The sequence below is a fragment of the Desmodus rotundus genome, chromosome 2 (assembly GCF_022682495.2).
Source record: "Desmodus rotundus isolate HL8 chromosome 2, HLdesRot8A.1, whole genome shotgun sequence".
NCBI lineage: Eukaryota > Metazoa > Chordata > Mammalia > Chiroptera > Phyllostomidae > Desmodus > Desmodus rotundus.
In genome coordinates, this window is record NC_071388.1 from 43438499 (window position 1) to 43461753 (window position 23255).

At 37.2% G+C, this 23255-nt stretch overlaps 1 protein-coding gene across 2 annotated transcripts in view; it reads left to right on the plus strand.

The window, feature by feature from the left end:
• Window positions 1-23255, plus strand: part of VPS8 (VPS8 subunit of CORVET complex) — a 259421-nt gene that overhangs the window by 13378 nt on the left and 222788 nt on the right. The window contains exons 2-6 of one of the 2 annotated variants that reach the window (XM_071220589.1): window positions 2218-2463; window positions 3245-3313; window positions 16955-17085; window positions 20979-21072; window positions 22295-22378. In XM_071220589.1, the coding sequence (XP_071076690.1) occupies window positions 2311-2463; window positions 3245-3313; window positions 16955-17085; window positions 20979-21072; window positions 22295-22378 (531 nt within the window). In that variant the 5' untranslated portion in view covers window positions 2218-2310. The remainder of the gene's footprint in view (window positions 1-2217; window positions 2464-3244; window positions 3314-16954; window positions 17086-20978; window positions 21073-22294; window positions 22379-23255) is intronic. The other variant, XM_024564321.3, reaches the window with a different exon arrangement.

A 23255-nucleotide genomic window follows, 5' to 3' on the forward strand; every position in this document is an offset into this window, starting at 1 on the left:
TCTATGAAATCTCTATCACTAGAGGATTTTTGATTGGCAGCCTCTACAAGAACCACATGGTTTGAAGGAGCCCTTCCCAGAACAAGAGGTGCTGCTGTGTGTAAACAACACAAAGGGCCACAGGAGTTCATCTTACAGATGTAGAAATAGGCTCGGAAAGGGTATAGGTTGACCAAGATTACAGGTAGGAACTGGTAAAGTCCAGATTCAAACCTGGTGTTAATTAACTCTTTGACATGTGTTCTTTCCACTGTGCTACCACATCACATCAATCACAGGAGCTCTGTGAGGTGCAGGTTGGAAAGAAAGCAGAGTAGCATGATAGGACAATGTTTTTTTTATTGGTGTTCACAGGTGCTGAGCTGTTCTAAGAACCTCTAACTCCAGAGAGGAGATATAAAAGGGGCCCAAAAGAAGTTGTTTTCCTATCTGAGTTATTTTGGAAAGACAAATGCAGAGACTAAAACATGTTAGGTTATTTATCATTTAACTAGAAATTTTCTGTTTTCTCTGTGGTCTTTTCCACTATTTAAATATATATGAATGAATCAATCTCAGTAACTGTTCTCAGGATCTACCAAATGCAGATTAGATTGTTCATGTTTGCAAACATTCCTTGACTAATTGTAATCATTTTTGCTAAGTGGTACAAATAAGAGTGAATTTTATTGAGAAGTAATTTTTCATGAGCCAACTCAGTTTTCTTTGAAGAAAGGATTATAAATGCTAATATTGCTACCATATTTGGCTTATTACAAAAGAAACAGTACATTTAGTAGCTGAGATTGGGAAGATACTTCCTAATGTTGCCAGATACAGTACCCTCATTATGTCTTCTAGGAACGTCTTTAGTAGCATGTGCTTCGTAGAGCATAGCCTTAGAGTCTATCTTCTGTAACATGTGAAAGAAATTAGTCTGTATTTGGTAATACTTCAAATCTACTAGCTAGAAAAAATGGTTTCAGCTCTTAAAAAAGTCTTATGAGTCCCCCATATATTAGATATTAATTTCTTTTAGTACGACAAAACTGAAACATTGAAGGAAGTGAAATTCATTGTAAGTACTAAAAAATGAGACTACTATTAAACAATTTTGTATTTTGGGTATATTATATATTTTTAAAAAACAAGTAATTTTCCACTCCCTTTTAAAAAATTAGTTTTTTTCAATGGCTCAGTGGTTGTCAGCCTTTTTTTTTTCTTCATTTCACTAAGGAGTAAGGGGGTTTGTATGGTGGAGAAAGTTGTTATTATCATTATTACTATGGCTTTGTTTCTGTTTTTGTATTTTTGTTTCTTTATTATAAACAGGTAAAGCAAGGTGATGGACTTTTTAAAGTTTGGTCACTTGGAGTCTAATTATAACACAAACTAAAAACATTTAAAAGTAAATTTAATCATTAAATCAATAACTTACAATTAGTTTTTTCCTGACTATTTTTAGTTTCCAGAAACTTTGCAGACAACTGTTTGCTAGACAATTTTGCAAGTAAACTAAATTATCTGTTTCTTTTTTATATAGCATTGTATTATTTAGAGCTATGAAATCTACAAAATACTGCACACATTTTTTTTTTCTTTTTTAGTATTTCAGTATTCCCTGAAAATATCCATGTTTTCTATGACTAGCTGTCTTTCTAGAAGTCTGTAGTTGGTTGTGGAATTATTTCATTCCTGCATCATTATTATCTGTCCTCATAGATCTGAACCCTTAGATTTGCTAATGTCTTATTAAGTGACTAGCTGTCCATTCTGTGCCCTTTGTGTCTATGCAAGACTCCCTAAGAAATCTGTGGCCCTGTATCGATGCCAGTGACAAAATGGGCATATATGCTTCTCTACAGAAGAACTGGAGATCGACCCTGAGGTTTTCGAATGTGAGAAAGGGGTTAATGGTAGCTTTTGGCACCAATTTACTCTTATGCTCTTAGGTACATAAATCTAGTAAGTACCAGGTCTAGTGGCCGATTTTATCCCAAGTCTATCCCTATCACTGGATTTAAGACTTGGAGTGGTGGGTCACTTCCTAGACTCCTGAGTTGGATGCTTCTCCTTTATTCTCCCATAGAAACGCTATCTCCGTATTTTACCCCATACCCTAGTATTGAGTTCCCCTAGCCTATAATCAGATGGTTGAGTTTCTGCAAAAGTGTGACCAAGTCAGTCTTCAGAATGTCCAGTTGAGGAAATCTAAACAACATATTTTCTTTTTTGAAGAGATCATCATTCAGGTCGTCATGATCCAAGGCCAAAAACCAAAACGGACAAAAACTTGCTCGGACTGACGGAATACAACTCTTAAAAGTAAATATGGAAAATGAACCAGACCATGAAAATGTGGAACAGAGCCTCTGTGCCAAGGCTGCCGAAGAAGAACTGAATAAATCTTTCAACCTAGAAACTTCGCTTTCAAAATTCTCTTACATAGATCTGGACAAGGAGCTGGAGTTCAAAAATGACCTGGTAAAAATTCAGCTTTTGTCAAGTGATGATATTTAATGAAAATGTTGGTTAGTGTTACTTTATGGCTCAAAGACTCTGATTCTATCATTTTTGCATGGATTAATAAGAGTGAATGTACAGTTTTATGAGATAGTATCACTCTTCATTTTAGTTTATGAAATACTTTAATACATGTTCTCATTTGAACTTCACAATACTCTGATAGTCCATTTTATAAAGGAAGACACTGAAGGGCAGCTATATTAAATGACTTAAGATTATAGCTAAAGGTATGTTTAGAGTTCTTACACAGTGATATTTTCCCCATTGATTTTTTTGTGACCATGAGAATATTTAATGACAAGTTATTTGATCTAATATTTCTCACCATAATTTATGAAATATCTAAGAAATGCAGTGTCAGATCTTTGTATATTGCTTATATGACTTATGTCTAAACTTAGAAAATTAGGGATAAAACATGCTGTTTTTTCATGTCTAAGAAAGCAGATGCCAAAGTTCTTCAACAGAAGCTTTCTGGAAAGGGCTGTTAGGATGGTGTGGTCAGTGCATACTTGCCTTTGATAATCACTGAATATGTGGCTAGGAAAGGAAACAATTCTGCACTCTTTTGACCAGACCCTTATTACTGTGGATTTTTATCGAGTTGCCTCTGTGTGTGGTCAGTTTTGTGGTATGTTTGTCTCTTAATTGATAATGGTTCTAAATTAGTTAAAGCACCCTCATGATTATAAGATGGAAAGCATCATTGTGTGAGCATTAGTTTTTTTTCTCTATTTAGATTGATGACAAGGAGTTTGATATTCCTCAAGTTGATACTCCTCCAACACTGGAAAGCATACTAAATGAGGTAAGTATATATTAATGATCATTTTATGGCATTGATTATAATATTTCTGGGTTAGTTTTAGTGTGTGTATCAAGATCTGCACTGTCTAATGGGAGCTACTAGCCATATGTGGCATTTGAAATTTATATATTAATTACAGTTAAACAAAAATTAAAAATTCAATTCCTCAGTTGTACAAGGCACATTTCAAGTGCTCAGTACTCTACATCTGGCTAGTGGCTGCAATAGTGAACAGCATAGATATAAAATATTTCTATGCCTGCAGAAAACTATGCTGGACCTTGCTGATCTAGATCATGATCTTCTTAAGGGATAGAAGCCATGTCTTCTTCATCTCTGTGCCAAGTGCAATGCCTCCTACTTGACAGATTTTTAAAAATGTTTTATTGAGTTGAAATACTAAACTCATGTCACTTTTGAGATTTGTATTACATTTTGATGATGTTATATGTACCAGTAATATTCAAAAGCTCATCTTCTGATAATAGCATCTGCAACATTGCAATGTGCCTCATCACCCTTCTATGTAAAGAAAATAAAACCTCCATAGTACCATCTCTTTTACAAAGTTTTTCAGAGTTTTGAAATGGTGTTACCCATTTCTGAACTAGCAATCATAAAGGCTTTGTAAATAATTTTGTGGAAGTATATGTTTGTGAAGTATGCTGGTTTTTATGTACCCTTCATCTACTGACAATTCTTTAACTCAGTCTTCTTGATCTTTAACAAGCTTGCTTATGATTCCCCTTGAAGGTCTTAGCTTCTAAATTAAGAAACATTTTTTAATGTATAAATCTATTTCAGATCCATAGTTGTGTTTTCTAAAGGGTACACACTGATTCCATAGCTCTGAGTGAGTTGGGCTTCGGGCTTTAGTACTTCTTTCCCTACTACTTTTAGGGTCATAGCCAATACTTTATTATAGGATGCAAGCTACTTTCTCTGTGAATTGTGTCTTTCATTTTTCTTCCATGATTTTTAATTTTATTTTATTTGCATTTTATTTTATTTATTTTTTAAATTAAAAAAAATTTTATTCAGTTACAATTGTCTGCATTTTCTCCCCATCCCTCCACCCCACCCCAGCCAATCCCACCTCTCTCCCCCACCTCTACCCTCCCCCTTGATTTTGTCCTTGTGTCCTTTATAGTAGCTCCTGTAGACCCCTCTCCCCACTATGATTTTTAATTCTATTTTTTATATTAGTTGATGTTGCTTTGAATATATTTTAACTTCAGAAGTGTTATGTATGATCTGTGTTAAGACTTAGGCATTTCTAATCTTGAAAAAGAAGGCTTTGGTCAATGAAGACTATCATGTTATAGTGATTCTTATTTATTGCTTTTTAATATAGAGGAAATTTTTCATTTAGAGATAAAGAGATTAATTTTAGTTAATTTTGTTAACATGGTCTTAATCACATCTCATTTCAATTATCTTCCTAAGTGTGAAATAAAAATAATCTTAGAGGGTTGTATACAAAGCCCTCTTTGTACATATTTATATAAAAATGACAAAGAAAATAGTGCTCATGTAGATGAGATTGTAGTTCAAAATGAAGGAAAACGATCTTTGCACAATTTACTTATCTACTAGGAACAGTAAGTATAATCATTAGTGGTTTATTCTTAGCAGTAATTTGGGTGCCTTGTATATTTGAGTCATAGTAGTAGATACTGGGATTATAGAGTGCTATGTGACTGTCTCTGACTTTGTGAGAGAATTGGAAGTGGAAATTGGCCAGGGAGATCTAAGATAGCAGAGGAGTAGGTAGATGATATGCTCACCTCCCCCCCATGACCAAACTTGAATTACAACTAAAATATAGAGGAATCAACCTGAATAACCAACTGAAGAGTAGCTGATGAGAAGTCTTATAACCAAGGATTTACAGAAGAAACATCAAGACTGGTAGGAAAGGCAGAGATGAGGAAAGGCCTGGCCATGCACCCATGGATGGTGGCTGAGAGATCTCAACTGCAAAAGTTCCCCCTGAGAAGCATGGGGTCTCAACCCCAAACTGGGCTCCCTAGCCCAGAGTACCACATCCAGGAAGAGATGGTTACGTAATATATGGCTGTGAAAATCAGTGGGGTTTCTGTCCACCAGAGAGAGATGTGAGTCTGCTAGAGGCACAGGTGCCCTCTTAAAGGGCCAGTTCACAAAATCTCATTTGCAGCCACCCTGGGATCTAGTGGAGGGAAGGTGGAGTGGACTAGAGTCATGTGAGGAGAGCCTGGAGTTTATGGCTCTGGGGAGAGAGTTGAAGGGACAGCTGCCAGGATACCTGTGCTGAATCACTCTGCCACACCACATATGCCATTTTTCTTGAGTGGAGCACTCCCCTCCATAGGCATCAGCCTGGGGGAAAGCAATAGCTTCACCCTCTGGACACCCTGTAGCGCGCCCCCCCCCCCCCCCCCCGCCCCAGTGAAGCTTGTCTTCTACTGAGGAGTCAGCTGCCTTGGCCAGGGTATGGAGGTCTGGGCAGACTCCGGGGGTATCAGTGACTGAGTTGTGTGGCTTTGGGGTAGGCACCATTTCCCCCCACTTTCCTGTGAATATGACTGGTGCCTCTCCCTCATGGGAGAACTGCTAGCCCCACTCTCTAGGTTCCTGGTGTTCCCACCCTCTTGACTCCTGGTGGCTCCACCCTGCTGAGGTCTGGGTAGAATCTGGGACTGAGTTGTGTGGCTCTGGGTTGGGGGCCACAACCCCGACATCTCCGCAAACCTGAGCATTTCCCTCACCATAGGAGATCCACAAGCCCCATTCTCCTGACTCCCTATGGCATGGCCCTGCCCTGCTGAGATGGGGTTCCTGGCAGAAACTGGGACAGACTGAGTTGTTTGGCTCTAGGACAGGGGCCATTTTTCCCTCATACACCTGACCACTACAGAGCCCTCCCTTCACACTGCCAAATCTTGGTCTGTTTGGGCCTGATAAACTCTCCTGGCCTCACCCTGAGGACTCCCTGAGACCCTATTCCACCACAAAGCTGTGTAAGCACCATGCATGTGGCAGCTAGGCTTGGTATACCGTGGACATTTGCTGAGTGGCCTCAGAACCAGCACTGGCCCCAAATTTGAACCTGTATCAGTCTGGTGAACACCACTTGCCCCTACCTTTTGACTCACTGAGAAGCTACCTCATACAATTTGTGTACTGCCAGAGGCTCTTTCAGTGACTGAACCTAACAGGCAGCCATTGAAGGTGAATCTCAGGGTTCCTTGGGACTTTTGCTGATCTGCCCCTGGGCCTGGTACTGGTAAAAGCCATACTTGGTATGCAGCTTGGTTCTTCCTGCTCATACCTGGGCTTGCCAGAGGCAGCCACAAACTGTAGATCACTTTGTAGCTCCCAACAGGTTGCACAGGGCCAGGCACATGCAGTGTCCTTCCTATGAGGTCCCAGAACCGACACAGTCAGTGGCCAGCTTTATATAACATCAGAGCAGGATCCAGTTAGCTTCACAAGTGTCATATCAAAGGGAGATCTTGGCAGATACCAGATCAAGCTGAGGCAAATTGTGCTTCATATGGTCAGCACTTGCACAGCAGCTCATATGCTGGGGTCAGGGTTGATCCTCACAGTTAGCCAGTCTGAGGGCTGACCCCACACACGAATGGGCCAATAGCAATCAGACTCAGTTACAATAGGAAGGTCCACATAACTCACACAGGGGACATTCCTGGAACACTCAGCTCAAGTGACCAAGGATACTGTGCACTTGGGTCCCACAGGACACCTGACACATCCTACCAAGACTGGGAGTCATAGCAGATCTTCCCAATACATAGAAACAAAAAAAAGGCAGCCAAAATGGGCAAAGAAACATGCCCCAAATGAGAAAACAGGAGAAATCTCCAGAAAAAGAACTAAATGAAATGGAGGCAATTATCAGATATAGAGTTCAAAAAAAGGGTTATAATGATGCTCAAATAATGTAGTGAGAACTACAGCAGCATGAAAAGGATATAGAAACCATAAAAAAGAACCAGTCAGAAATGAAGAATACAATATCTGAAGTATAATACTAGAGGGAATAAACAATTGGTTGGATGAAGCAAAGATCAAATCTGTGAGTTGGAAGACAAGATAGCAGAAAACACCCAATCAAAGCAAAAAGAAAAAAGAATTAAAAAAAAAATGAGGATAGTTTAAGGGACCTTTGGGGCAACATGAAGCATGAGAACATCTGCATCATAGGTATAACAGAAGTAGAGGCGAGAGAACAAGGGATTGAGAATCTATTTGAAGAAATAATGCCTGAAAATTTCCCTAAACTGCTGAAGGAAGAAGACACACAAGTCCAGGAGGTGCAGAGATCCCCAAACAAGATGAATTCAAAGAGGCCTACACCAAGACACATCATAATTAAAATGTCAAAGGTTAAAGACAAAGAGAGAATCTGAAAAGCAGCCAGAGAAAGACAGTTAGTTACCTACAAGGGAGCTCCCATAAGACTGTTATCTGAATTCTCAACAGAAACATTTTGGGTCAGAAGGGATTGGCATTAAATATTCAAAGTGATGAAAAGGAAGGACTTACAACCATGACTACTCAGCAAGGCTATCATTTAAAATTGAAGGAGAAATAAAGAGCTTCTCAGGCAAGAAAAAGTTAAATGAGTTTGTTACCATCAAACTAGTATTACAACAAATGATAAAGGGTCTTCTTGAAGAAGAGGGAGAAGGAGAAGAGGAAAGGGAACAAAGAGAGAGGAACATAGCTATAAAGAACATCACAATGTTATTTATATTTATTGCAATGTTAACATGGCAATAAATACATAATACATACCTACCAATAATCTATTTAAATGTTAAGTGGCTTAAATACTCCAATCAAAAGACATAGGGTACCTGAATGGATAAGAAAACAAGACCCATAAATAAGACCTGTATGCCGTCTACAAGAGACTCACCTCAGAATGAAAGATACAGACTAAAAGTAAAGGGATGGAAAAGATATTTCATGCAAATGGAAAGGGGGAAAAAAACTGAGGTAGCAGTACTTGTATCTGACAAAGTAGACTTTAAAACAAAGGTTATAGTAACAGACAAAGAAGGACACTACATAATGATAAATGGAACAATCCAACAAGAGGATATAACCCTTATAAACATTTATGCACCCAACATAGGAGCACCTAAGTATATAAAGCAAATCTTGATGGACATAAAGGGAGAGATCAACAGTAGTACAGTTGTAGTAGGGGATTTTAACACCATGTTGATATCAATGGATGCATCTTCCAGACAGAAAATCAAGGAAACAGCGACCTTAAATTACACGCTAGATCAGATGGATTTATTTGATGTCTTCAGAGCATTTCGCTCCAATGCAGCAGAATATCATTCTTTTCAGGTACACATAGAAGTTTTTCTAGGATAGAACACATATTAGGCCACAAAACAAGTGTCAATAAATTTAAGAAGATCGAAATCATATCAAGTATCTTCTCTGACCACAATGGTATATAACTAGAAATCAATCACAAGAAAAATACCAAAATAATCCACAAAGACATGGAGGCTAAATAACATGTTACTAAACAATGGATGGGTCAACAATGAGCTCAAGATAGAAAACAAAAGATTCCTTGAAACAAATGAAAATGAGAACACAACAACCCAAAATTTGGGACACAGAGAAAGCAGTCCTAAGATAGAAATTCATATCATTACAGGCCTACCTCAAGAAGCAAGGAAAATCTCAATCAATCTAACTTTACACTTAAGTGAGCCAGAAGAACAACAACAAACAAAACTCAGAATGAGTAGAAGAAACTAAATAATATAGATCAGAGCAGAAATCAACAAAGTACAGTATAGAAAGTACACACAAAAAAAATCAATGAAACTAGAGCGGTTCTTTGAAAAGAAAAACAAGATTGACAAACCTTTAACCAGACTCATCAAGAAAAAAAAGAGAGAGGGGGCCCAAATAAATAAAATCAGAAATGGAAAAGGAGAAGTAACAAATGACTCCAAAGAAATACAAAGGATTGTGAGAAAATATTAGGAACAATATATGCCAACAAATTGGACAACCTGGAATGAGATGGATAAGTTCCTAGAAACATACAATTTTCCCACGCTGAATCAGGAATTATTAGAAAATCTGAATAGACAGATTACAACTAATGAAATTGAAACAGTAATCAAAAGCTCCCAACAAACAAAAGTCCTCGACTGGATGGCTTCACAGATGAATTTCCCAAACATAAAAGAAGAAGCAACATCTATCCTTGAAGTATTCCAAAAAATTCAAGAGGAGGAAAGACTCCCAAGCTCATTTTACGAGGCCAGCATTATTCTAATTCCAAAACCAGATAAAGACACTGCAAAGAAAGAAAATTATAGGCCAATATTCCTGATTAACATAGATGCCAAAATCCTCAACAAAATATTAGCAAACCAGATTTAGCAACATATTAAATAGATCATACACCATGATCAAGTGCGGTTTATTCTGGGGATGCAAGATTGGTACAATATCTGCAAATCAATAAATGTGATACACCACATAAACAAAATGAAGGACAAAAATTACACGATCATATCAACAGATACATAGAAAGCATTTGATAAAATTTAGCACCCATTTATGATAAAAACTCTCAGCAGTGTGGAAATAGAGTGAACATACCTCAATGTAATAAAGGCCATATATGACAAGCCCACAGCCAATATCATACTCAATGGGCAAAAACTAAAAGTGTTTCCCTTAAGATTGGGAACAAGACAGGGATGCCTTCTTTCACCACTATTATTCAACACAGTACTGGATGGAAGTCCTAGCCACTGCAGTCAGACAAGAAGAAATAAAAGGCATCCAAATTGGAAAGAAGTGAAACTGTCATTATTTGCAGGTGACATGGTATGTAGAGAACCCTAAAGATTACACCAAAAAACTACTAGAACTGATAAATGAATTCAGTAAAGTATCAGGATGCAAAGTAAATATCCAAAAACCAGTTGCATTTTTATACACCAATAATGAACAATCAGAAAGGGAAACTAAGAAAACAATCCTATTTACAGTTGCATCCAAAACCGCCCCTCCCCCCCACCAAAAACACAACCTTGGAATAAATTTAACCAAGGAGATAAAAGACCTATACTTGGAAAATTATAAAACAAAAAAGAAATCAAAGGAGATACAAATAAGTGGAAGCATGTATCATGTTCAGGGATAGGAAGAATTAACATCATTGAAATGTCCATGCTACCTAAAGCAATCTAGAGATTCAATGCAATACTTACCCAAGATACCAGTGGTGTTTTTCACAGAACTGGAACAAATGTTCCTAAAATTTATATGGAACCAAAAAAGGCCCTGAGTAGCCACAGCAATCTTGAGAAAGAAGTGCAAAGTTGGAGGGATCATGCAACCTGATATCAAGCTACACTACAGAGCTATAGATCAAAACAGCATGGCACTGGCATAAAAACTGACACAGAGATCAATGGAACAGAACGGAGAGCCCAGAAATACATCCATGCTTTTACGCTCATCTAGTATTTGACAAAGGAGGCAAGAACGTACGCAGTGGGGTGAAGATAATCTATTTTCAATAAATGATGTTGGGAAAATTGGACAGATACATGCAAAAAAATTAAAGTAGACCACCTCCTTCATGCAAAAACATTAAGTAGACAACCTCCTTATACAATCCACCAGAATAAATTTAAAATGGATTGGAAACTTAAATGGTAGTCTCAACGCCATAAAAATCCTATAAGAAAACATAGACAGTATAATGGACATTTCTTATAAGGATACTTTTTTTTTAGTATGTCTTCTCAGGCAAGGGAAACAAAAGAAAAAATAAACAAATGGGACTACAGCAAACTAAAATTTTTGCACAGCAAAGGAAACCATCAACAAAGTGAAAAGACAGTCTACTGAAGGGGAGAACATGCTTGCCAGTGATACATTTGATAAGGGGTTAACATTCAGAATTTATAAAGAACTTATAAAACTCAACACCAAACAAACAAACAAACAAAGCAACTTAAAAATGGGCGAAGGACCTGAATAGACACTTCTCCAGAGAGGATATATAGATGGCCAATAGACATATGAAAAGATGCTCAATGTCACTCATCATCAGAGAAATGCAAATTAAAACCACAATGAGATGCCACCTCACACCTGTCAGAATGGCTATCATCAATGTATCAACAAATAAGTGTTGGTGAGGACGTGGAGCAAAGGGAACCCTTGTGCACTCATGGTGAGAATGCAGATTGGTACAGCCACTGTGGAAAATAGTATGAAACTACCTCCAAAAATAAAACATGGAAAAAAAAATGGAACTGCCTTATGACCCAGCAATTCCAATTCTGGGAATATATTGGAAGAAACTCAAAACACCAATTTGAAAGAATATTAACACCCCTGTGTTCATTGCAGTTTTATTTACAATAGCCAAGATTTGGAAGTAGTCCAAGAGTCCCTCAGTAGATCAGTGGATAAAAAAGCGGTGGTACATTTACATAATGGAATGCTACTCAGCGATTAAAAAAAAGTAGGAGGAGGAAATCTTACCTGAAGGGACAGCATGGATGGACCTCGAGAGTATTATGCTAAGTGTAATATGCCATTCAGAAAAAGATAAGTAACATATGATTTCACTTATATGGGGGATCTAATGAACAAAACAAACTAACAAACAAAATAGAAACAAACTCAGATACAGAGAACAGACTGACACCTGTCAGAAGGGAGAGGGGTTGGGGGCTGGGTAAAAAGATAAAGGGATTAAACAAAGAAAAAACCTCATAGACACAGGCAATAGTATAGTGATAACTAGGGGAGGGAAAGTGGGGGGATAGAAGAGGGTAAAGAGGGGATAAATGATGATGGAAGGAGACTTGACTCGGGGTGGTGAACACACAATACAATATACAGATGGCATATTATAGAATTGTACACCTGAAACTCATTTAATTTTATTAACCAGTTCCACCACAATAAATTCATTAAAACTTAAAAAACAAATGGAATTGGCTAGCCTTCACATCTCAAGGGAACTAAGAAGGTAGATAAGTGAAAGTAAAAACAATTCAATTTGTAGAACATTATTAAGAATGTAAGGGGTAGCCATGTTAAAGAAATCATTTTTAAAAAGAAGAAAAATGAAAAGGGCAGAAATAGAAAGTTTAAATAGGCACTTGTTAAAGGATATGTGGGTGTAAATATTCTATAATGTTCATTAAAATCAACCTGAAGAGAGGCTGGGAAGAAATGGACAACCAAGATACATTACAGAATGGGAAGGGAGAGATTACTGAGACATCCTAAATCTCAGAATTTAGGGTGTGAAATAACATTACTAGGCCTTGTCATCCTTTGAAACTGTACTGTCTCTGAGGTTTTTAATTTTGAAATTCCATTCTCCAACCATAACAACCTCACCCTCCATTCTCTTCCATTAAACCTGTTCCTTGACCTCATTCAAGACCAAGTCTCTTGCCCCTTCCTAGTCTCCCAGTCTCTGAGAGTGGTCCCGGCTTCACTTCAATTCTGCTGTTGCATTGTGCTGCCAGAAATTTTTTTGAATTGTTTATTGAAGTATAATATACATATAGAGAAATTGCACAAATCATAAGTGTATAGTTTGATGAGTTTTCACAAACTAAATGCCCTGTGTAAGTAGAATCCAAGAGAAGAAATAAAACATGACTAGCACACCAGAAGCTCTTGTGCCACTTCAGTAGCCAAACCCAGGGAAGTTACTATCCTAACTTCCACCACCGTTGATTAGCTTGCCTGCTTTGAACTTCATAAACGGAGTTATGCAGTATGTGTTGTTGGGTGTCTGACTTATTTCTTTTTAATATTATATCTTTAGATTAATTCGTATTTTTCATTTATTGATTGATTTTTTAAAAGAGGAAGAGAAAGAAGGAAACATTGATTTGTTGTTCCACTTATTTATGTCATTATTTATTTATTCTACTGTTAATAGGCATTTGTGTAATTTCCATTTTCTGGCTATTATGAAAAATGCTGTTACGGATATTCTTATTCATGTCTTTAGCTCATACATTTATGTAGATCATACACGTTTCTGTGGGGTATCAAGCTAGGTATAGAGTTGCTGAGTCATCAGGTATGGTATGCTCAGCTTTGGTAAATACTGCCATGGGTTTTTCAAAGTTGTACTAATATATACTTCTAGTACAATATATGGGAGCTCTGGTTACCCTCACCTCACCAACTTTTGAATTTTTCTGTTTTTTACTTAGCAGTTCTTCTAATAAGTGCGTAGTGGTATCACATCATAGTTTTAATCTGAACTTCTCTGGAGACTGATGAAATTTGGTATTTTGACATATATTTTGGTCATTTGGATATTCCTTTTGTGAATTGCTTTTTTATGTCTTTTGCTCACTTTTGTATTAAACGGTTTTTTTAATTTATTGTTGTTCAGTTATAGTTGTCCCACTTTTTTCCCCATTACTCACCCTCACCCCATTCCCCCCAATTCCCACAGACAATCCCCCCATTTTCCGTGCCCATGAGTCCTGTATTCATGTTCCTTTGCTTGCCCCTTCCCTTTCTTTCTCCACTTACTTTACTCCTCCCTCCTCTTTGGTCACTGTCAGTTTGTTCTATATTTCCAAGTCTCTGGTTCTGTTTTTTAAAACTTATTATAGGAGTCTTTATATGATATGGATATGAGCTCTTTATTAGATATATGTATATTAAATATCTTCTTCCATTCTCTGGGTTACTTTTTCGTTCTATTAATGGTTTCTTTTGATGATCAGAAGTCTTAATTATTACTGTAGTTCATTATATTAATGTAGTTTAAAAACCCTGTTAAGTTTTTTCATTATGATTAGTTTTTTTGTGTATGTCCCATTTAAGAAAATTTTGCAAATTCCAAGGTCATGATAATGCTATCTTATTAAAAAAGAAATCTTTGTTGTTCTACCTTTCACAATTAGATCTACAATTCATTGCGATTATTTTTTTGCGTGTGATGGTGTGAGGTATGAGCCAGCACCAGCTACTGAAAAGCGTGTTATTTTCTGTGGTGTCACTTGTATTTTAAATCAGGTGATTGTATATATAGATCTGATTCCACTGGCTTTTCCATACTGCTTCAGTATCACATATTAATGTTTGATTCTTTATAATAGGTCTTGATATCTACTAATTTCAGTATTCCAATTTTTGCTACAGTTCTTCAAGATCGCCTTCCTTATTCTTGGTCTTTTTCATTTCTTTGTGAGTTTTAGAATCAGTTTTTTAGTTTACACACACATCCCAGCTTAAATTTAATAGAATTGTGCAGATTTTACATATCGGTTTGGGAGAATTAATATCTACTATATAGCTAGTAATTTTAAATTCAGCCTTATTGATATCGTCAATTCTCTTCTTCACTTTTGCTTCTGACTTATCCTATAAGCTTTCAACCCTGGGTTAATTTAGCTGATCAGTTTTCTTTAATTATGTCCTCAGACTATTTAAGGAAATCAAATATGATTCTGATTGGACTCTCTTAAGACCTTTGTGCTACAGTTTTTATTTTGAATTACTTCCTTTCCCTTTTCCTACAGCAGTTGTTCTACTCTTGTACAGTTCTCAAGTAACATAATATTCCCTTGCTAATCCTAACCCTGCTCTTAGCAGACTTATATGTGGAGGTGGGTATCTGAAAAGCAGTTGGAAATATGGGCCTAAACCTCAAGAGAGATGTTGACACTGAAGATACACATTTTGAAGCTATTAGTATGACATGGTACTTGAAGCTATAGGTATGGATTAGTTTGTGAAGTAGGAAGAGAACTAAGAATATAATCCTGGGAAACAGCACCATTTAAAAGTTGGGCTGAGGAGAAAATACAGAGCATGACTGATAGAAGAGACCACATAAGTTGGAGGACTACCAGTAAAGAGGTGTATGAGAAACCGAGGGAAGAGAAAGTTTCAAGAAGAAGGGAATGGTCAGTAGTGTTAAATGATGCATAGAGGCCCTGGCTTGGTGGCTCAGCTGGTTGGAGCATCGTGCCATACACCATAAGGTTGTGGGTTTGATCCCAGGTTGGGTGTGTACAAAAGGCAACTGATTGATGTTTCTCTCTCTCTTCCCTGTTCTCTCTCTCTAAAATCAACTTTAAAAAATGACCTATAGAGGACAAGAACCTGCTTACTGAAAGGAGGCTAGTGGATTTGGCTAAGTAACTTCAGCAAGGGTAGTTGTCAGTAGCTAGTAGTAGGTGGAGAAGGTGGAGATAATGAGTATGGGCTGCTCTCTTAAGAACATTGATGGAAATGCTAAGGCAGAAGGTAGTCCAGCTGAAAGAACAGGTATGATCAGAACATTTTTCTTTAATGTCTGTTGCTCAGAATTCACTTGCTTAAAGCTAAACTCCTCATTCTGCTTTATCTGCTATTCTGCTTTCTTATCTCAGTTGTATCACCTTTTGCTGGCTGTTCAAGCTGGAAACCTTGGAATCTTCTTTCACTTCTCCCTTAACACCCTCTCCCCCCATTTAAATGGTAACCAGGGACTCAGGATTTTATCTGTATTGTCTCTTTCATTATTCTTTCTCTTGACCTCTTCTGTTGCATTCCTACATTGCAGTAGCCTTCTTTCCGGTTCTTAATAGTCTCTCTGCCTCAGTCTCCCTCTCTTCCCTTATCCATCTTCACACTGCCCTATTTATCTTTCTAAAAGATGGTTCCCGTCATCTGTGTCCACTTAAAAATCCCAGTTTCTGCCCTGGCCAGGTGGCTAGGTTGGTTGAAGTGTCATTTGTGCACCAAAAGGTTGCGGTTTTGATTCCCGGTCAGGGGCGGACAGGAGGTAGCTGATCGATGTTTATCGCGTTAATGTCTCTCTCTCTCTCTCTCTCCCTCTCTCTCTCCCTCTCTCTTTCTATCACCCTCCTTCATCTCTGTCTTTAAAAAAAATCTCAGTTGTCTTCGCACTGCTTACTCTATGTAGTACACAAAGTCATTAAAGAAGTGAGTCATTCCGTGTCAGGTATTGTACTGGGCACTAAGGGAACAGTGGTGGACTCGATAGACTTGGACTCTGTTGTCACCTAGCTTAATGGAATATAAGGCTTTTTACAGTTTGGGTTCCAGTTTACCTTCCTAGGATCACCTCCAATTCCTGCTCCTATATTCCAGTCATTTTGGACTACTACTTTTCCCATGGGCAAGGTCCATATTTTGAAATCACTGTGTTTGCACATGTCCTTCCCAACCCAGAAGGCCTTTCTGTGTCCGCCTGTCATATTTCTCATCGTACACTGTTTGTTGTCAGGTGGTATTTGTTTTAACTAGCCATTGGCGGTTAGTTAACTAGTAAAGCATCTATTCAAATTTGAATTTTAAGAGATATTCTGCAACTAAAAATAATCTGCACAACTACCCCTACTTCTTTCTGCTACCAGAAAGAAATTTTAGAAGGGAATTTTTTATAGAAAGATAATCTATGTAGAGTTGAAATTTAATTCTGTACTATTTCTCTCTGGTCAATAACAGTGCATGGGAAAGAGGTGAAAAGCAGAAAAGCATGTAAATTTTGGAGAAACTCATTAATGCCTCTCTGACTTACAGATTATTTGGAATTTTGAATTTATTGATCTGTATTTTTCAATTTAGACTGATGATGAAGAAGAGTCTTTTGTTCTCGAGGACCCTACATTGTTAAACATTGATACTATTGATTCTCACTCCTATGATACTTCATCTGTGGCAAGCTCAGATAGTGGTGACAGGACCAACCTAAAAAGGTAAGTACACATTAATTTAAATCACACTTGCATATAATTGAAATATTTGATCATTTAAAATGTAAATAACTCTTTATAGCACAATAAATTCGGTCTACTGAAGCCCTGCATTGGAAGTAGAAGCCCCACTTGGGTGGAAATAATATGCTTATTTGCCCCTGAAGATTTTGGCACTGTTGAGGAGAGAGGATAAAACGGTGGACACTGTGGCCACCATCTTCTGCATCTATAGTAAGAAGCTGTAATATAACAGCCAGGGACTCCCCAAAGCAGTAGAGCCCTTGAAAGGAGCACACGTCAAACCTGGCACAGGGTAGAAACATTGAGCTTGGTTTACTTCACCATCCTTCTGTTCCCTGCACTCCTCACCCCCTTCCTCCCACTCTCTAAGGTCAGCTCCAGCATTCCTTCACTCCCTTGGAATGGGTTCAGAGGAGAGTCACAAAGATGATTAAAGATTTGGAAAAAGGACTTTTAACCCTAAATATGTTCATTTTGGCTGCTTTTCACCTTCCAAATTCTTGGAGAGCACATGAAAAGGAAAAAGAAATGGAGGAAGCATAATGTAAATACTTTATTGAATTCATGTGTAACTTTAATGTTGATAAAGTTGTCTGTATTTTTTGCCCTCTTCTTAAATTTTGCTGGCATCTGTGCTGTCTTCTTTAGATTGTCAACTTTTGTGGAATAGGGGCCATTGCTGGGTATATTAACCTGGTCATCATTATTTCTTACACATCGATAACTTAATTTTTTTCAGCTTTATTGAGATGTAATTGAAATATAACATTGTGTAGATATAAGGTATACAGTGTGATTCTTTGATGTACATGTATTGCAAAATGATTACCACAGTAGAGTTAGTTAAGACCTCCATCACCTTACATAATTGCCATTTCTTTTTGTGGTGAAAACATTTAAGATCTGCTCTCTTGGCAACTTTCAAATATATACAGTATTATTAGCTATAGTCATCACGTCGTACATTAGATTCCCCAGAACTTATTCATCTTACAGCTGGAAGTTTGTACCCTTTGGCCAACATCTCTGCATTGCCCCCACTCCCCAGCCCCTGGCAACTACTTTTCTGCTCTCTGATTCTGTGAGTTTGGCTCTTTTAGATTCTACATATGAGATCATGCAGTATTTGTTTGTCTCTGTCTGACTTATTTCACACAGCACAATGCCCTCACGGTCCACCCATGTTGTCACAAATGGCAGGGTTTCTTTCTTTCTCAGTGCTAAATAATATTCCATTATGTGCGCATGTGTGTGTGTGTGTGTGTACACACATGCCACATCTTCTTTACCTGATTTTCTGTAGATGGACAATTAGGTTGTTTCCATATCTTGGCTATCGTGCAAAATGCTGCAATGCACATGGGAGAGCAGATACGTCTTCCACATCGTGAGATGGGATTGCTGGATCATATGGTAGTGTTATTTTTAATTTTTGAGGAATGTTTATACTGTTTTCCTTAATGGCTCTACCAATTTACCTTTCCACCAACAGTGCATGAGGATGCCCTTTTTTCTGGATCCTCACCAACACTTATCTCTTGTCTTTAGCCATCCTGACAAGCATGAGATGATACCCCATTGTGGTTTTGATTTGCATTCCCTGATGATTAGTAATGCTGAGCATCTTTTCATGTACCTGTTGGCCATCTGTATGTCTTTTTGGGAAAACGCCAATTCACGTCCTCTGCCCATTTTTTTTACTTCAGTTTTTTGTTTTTTTAGTTTTGAGTTACAAGCATTCCTTATATATTTTGGATATTAACCCCTTACCAGTATGTGGTTTTCAAATATTTTCTCCTATTCCATAGGCAGACTATCTTTTTGCTATGCAGAAGCTTTTCAGTTTGATGTAATTACATTTACTTACATTTACTTTTGTTTCTTATGCTTTTGGTGTTACATCCAAAATGATGTTGCCTAGACCAGTGTTAAGGAACTGTTTTCCCTTTATTTTCTCCTAGGAGTTTTATGGTTTCAGGTCTGATATTTAAATCTTTAGTCCACTTAATTTTTGTGAGTGGTGTAAGACAGGGGTATAATTTTATTATTCTGCATGTGATTACTCAGTTTTCCAAACATCATTTATTGGAGAGCATATTCTTCTCTCCATGGAGTATTCTTGGTTCCCTTGTCAAATATTAGGTGACCATATTTATTTCTGGGCTCTCAATTTTGTGCATCAGAATATGTGCCTGTTTTTATGCCAGTACTCTACTGTTTTGATTAGTATAGCTTTGTTATATAGTTTGAAATCAGGAAGTGTGATGCCTCTAGCTTTGTTCTTTTTTCTCAAGTTTGCTGTGACTAACCGGGGTCATTTGCATTTCTATATACTAACATCAACATATCAGAAAAAGTAATAAAACAGTTCCATTTACAGTAGCATCAAAAACAATAAAGTACTCAAGAATCAGTTTAACCAAGAAGGTGAAAGAGCTGGACACTGAAAATTTTAAAGATATCAATGAAAGAAATTGAGCAAAACACAAATAAATGGAAAGATACCCCATATTAATAGGTTAATATTGTTAAAATGTTCATAATACCCAAAGCCATTATAGAGTTAATACAATCCCTATCAAAATCCCAATGGCATTTTTTCACAAAAATAGAACAAACAATCCTAAAATTTATATGGAACCACCATAATTTAAATGTTTTTGATGATCTGATCACTACATAATTAAAATATATGGTGTCTTCCTTTCACCTGCATAATAATGTCTGAACTCCCTTGCATGACACCAGCCTGGACCCTGCTTCCCATTTTGATTTAATCTAAGCACTCCCGCCCCCTCCTCCTGGTTTATGCCTTTTGTGTACTCACATTCCCCTCACATACTGTATACCTTTACACCTTCATATTTTAAAAATATTTATTTATTGATTGTTTTCAATAGAACAAGGGGGACTGGGGAGAGAGAGAGACATCGATTTGTTGTTCCACTTATTTATGCATTCTTTGGTTGTTTCTTGTTTGTGCTCTGACTGGAGATTAAACCTGCAACCTTGGTGTATAGGGACGGTGCTCTAACCAACTGAGAACCCAGCCACGGCTTGCATCTTTATATTTCTGCTTGTGCTTTTTTGTAGCCTGACAGACTCCTAGGTATCCATCAAGGCCACATCAGACATCTTTTCTTTTCTATAGCTATTTCTAATAATCTCCCTATTAAACAAGATTAAACTCTAATTCATTTCATTTCTGTAGTGCTTTTCATTTTTCTTTTCTAAATCCTTTAACAGTAGCTATTTATTAGTCCCTCTAGCTAGGCTATGAGGTCCTTGAGAATAGGAACCTGGATTTTTTTTTTTTTATCTCCAGAGCATACTTTTATCACATAGAGTAGGTGCTCAATGTTTGGTAAAAGTTTTAAAATTATTTCTTGTATGATATTGAGTAGGGTAAGTGAAAGGAGCTGTTAGTAGAAGCAGCACAGAATGAATAGTAAGTGGGGAATTTGAAGTGGTTGACTGAAGCATGAGAGAGTGGTTATAGACAGGAGGAGGGCAAGAAAGGTGGGCAAGGGTAGAAGGTAGGTAGAGGTGATGAAGACGTGCTCTCTAGGCAACCTTCTGGTGAGGTGTAGAACCTCTTGCTATATTAAGGCGGCAAGGAACAGTCTGAATCAGAGAAAAAGAAACGGCTTTATTCATTTTCCTGCTTGGCTTCTCTGAGGTTCAAGTGGGTTTAGTACAACATCTCAATGTGGGACTATTAGACTCTTTATGCCTCTTTGCAAAACGCAGCTAACAAATAATATACAGTGTTTTCTTTTTCCACCTTTCTTGTTTTATGTGTGTTTTTTCTTTCAAAGCTTTTGGACCCTGCCTTTTCAATTTTTTTCTGTTCTTCAACTTTTTTTTTTAAGGAAGAAGAGATTACCTGATTCTTTTTCACTCCATGGATCAGTTATGCGACATTCACTTTTGAAGGGGATTTCTGCCCAGATAGTGTCTGCAGCTGTAAGTATTTTGTTCTCTTCCCCTAGCGTTATAACCTGCAATGGCATAATGAAGTAGGATTGAGCATAAAACAGAGCACAGCACTTCTCTTGGCTCAAGGCTTAAGCAAAATAGAATCTGGCTTTCGTGGATTTTGTGTGATTATTTTTGACTCATAAGACATGGCTACACATCTTGACGTAGAAATTAGTGCAGCCCTGAAATAGAGGTCTGCTCAGAGTCTCGGGTGTGCCTAAATGAAATATGGCAGCCATCCTAAAAGAAACACTATCTGCCTTTTCTTTACATTCCTTTGCAGTTTAGTTGCCATCTTGTGTATTTGGTTGAGGTAGAGTGCTTGTTTTTTTAGTCTTCTGATATGGAGGAATGATTGTTCAGAATCTTTTGCAACTGATCTTTCTCTTTTTAATTATTCACGGTCTCTTTTCATGTATACCTTATTTTATTTACTCTTAGAACTTTGAAAGTAGGGAAAGACATGTCTTATTTTCAAATGAGAAGACAGGTTTAGAGAGGTGATATTAACTTGTCTTATTACATCTTTGGGTTAGGAGATAGCAGAACACTTACTCCAAGTTAGGGTTTCCAGCTTCAAGTCTAGAGCCTGTTTGTTGTGAAGTGGGGGTGGTATTGGTGAATGTGTCCATTGGATAATGGCTGGGAGAGAATATCTGTGGTGTTTTTACAAAATGATTTAGAGCACTGGGTTAATGTATAATTATTTAGTAGTTCATCAAGACAATAGACACTGATTCTGATATATTTTATCATTTTTTTCTTTGACACCAAAGCCTATAGTTTTATGTAGATTTTCAGTTTTAGTTTCCTGAGGTCAATATGCAGATCTTGTATATAATGGTGATGATGATTATGATGACACATTCAACCCCCAAGAGCTTTAATGTGTTATGAAGTTTATAAATTTTATGAAGTTTTAATTGGCATTTGTCATGTTCATTATGGACAAAGTTTTGATTTTTCAGGAGAGTAAGAGATTGATACAGAAATGACATTATGACACCATAACCACATTGCAATTTTCAGGTTTATTAAAGAAAGCTCTTACTGCAGATACAAAAAAAAAAAAAAAAGGAAGAAAGAAAAAGTATTCTCGGTGGGCAATTGGTATACCCTGACCCAGCTCATATATCATGAAGTCACTTTAAATAGAGAGATAGTCAAGCAATGGAGGAAACTTGGGCAATTGTCCTTCCTCTTTTAGGTGGAGAGTAACTCATATTTTCTAGAATGGGAACCACCTGTTGAGGATTACATTTCCATGACGTTTTCTGAATTTAATCCTTATGTAGGTGATGAAATTCATTCCTTTCAAAATCAAGATGAACCAGAACAGTCATTTGACCCACCTGTGCAGTTTTAAAAATATTTTGAATAATGGAGACTGAGCTAAAACTCAGACACTGAACTATGATTAGATAAATCTGTTATTTGAAAGGGTTTTTCCTCCTTCTTGAGTAAGAGGGAAAAGTCTAATAAATCCCAGAGTGTTTGCATTCTATTCTTATTTCATTGCTATGGCTGAGATCCTTTGGTATGTTTAAATGAAAACTGCTTTTCCTGTGACAGTCTTCATACCCTGCCTTCATAATTCTAGATTACCAGCTCAATTTAAATTGTATGCTTTTCTGTGATGGTTGGTTTATTAACATGTAAAGCTAGTTATATTTTTTGGTATCCCTCCTGAATAGTTGTTCAATAATGCCTTCAGCCATGTGGATAGTGATATTATTAGGACTGCCTAGGGCCTTGATCATCAGGGCTTTGTAATCCATGCCTGGAGAACACTTGGGAGGGATGAAACTTGGAGTTGTGAACTTCATTGTTTAGTTTTGGAAACCTCAAAGTAATATGACATGTGACTATATTGAAAACTAACTCAAATTAAATTTTAAAGGAGATTTATCATTTTAATGAGCACCTAAGATAAAAGAGATACCTTAGCACGGTGTTTTTGCAAAACATGTGTAATGTATAAGAATGTCCTGGAGTGCTTATTAAAATGCAGGTTCCTGGCATCACCCCAGACCTACTGACTTGGAATCTCTAGCAGTGTAGCATAGGGATCTGCATTTCCACAGGTATCCCAGGTGATTCTAATGTATCTGGCTTTTTAAAACCACTACCCTAATGTGTTGCAACACCAATACCAAAATTCTGTAATC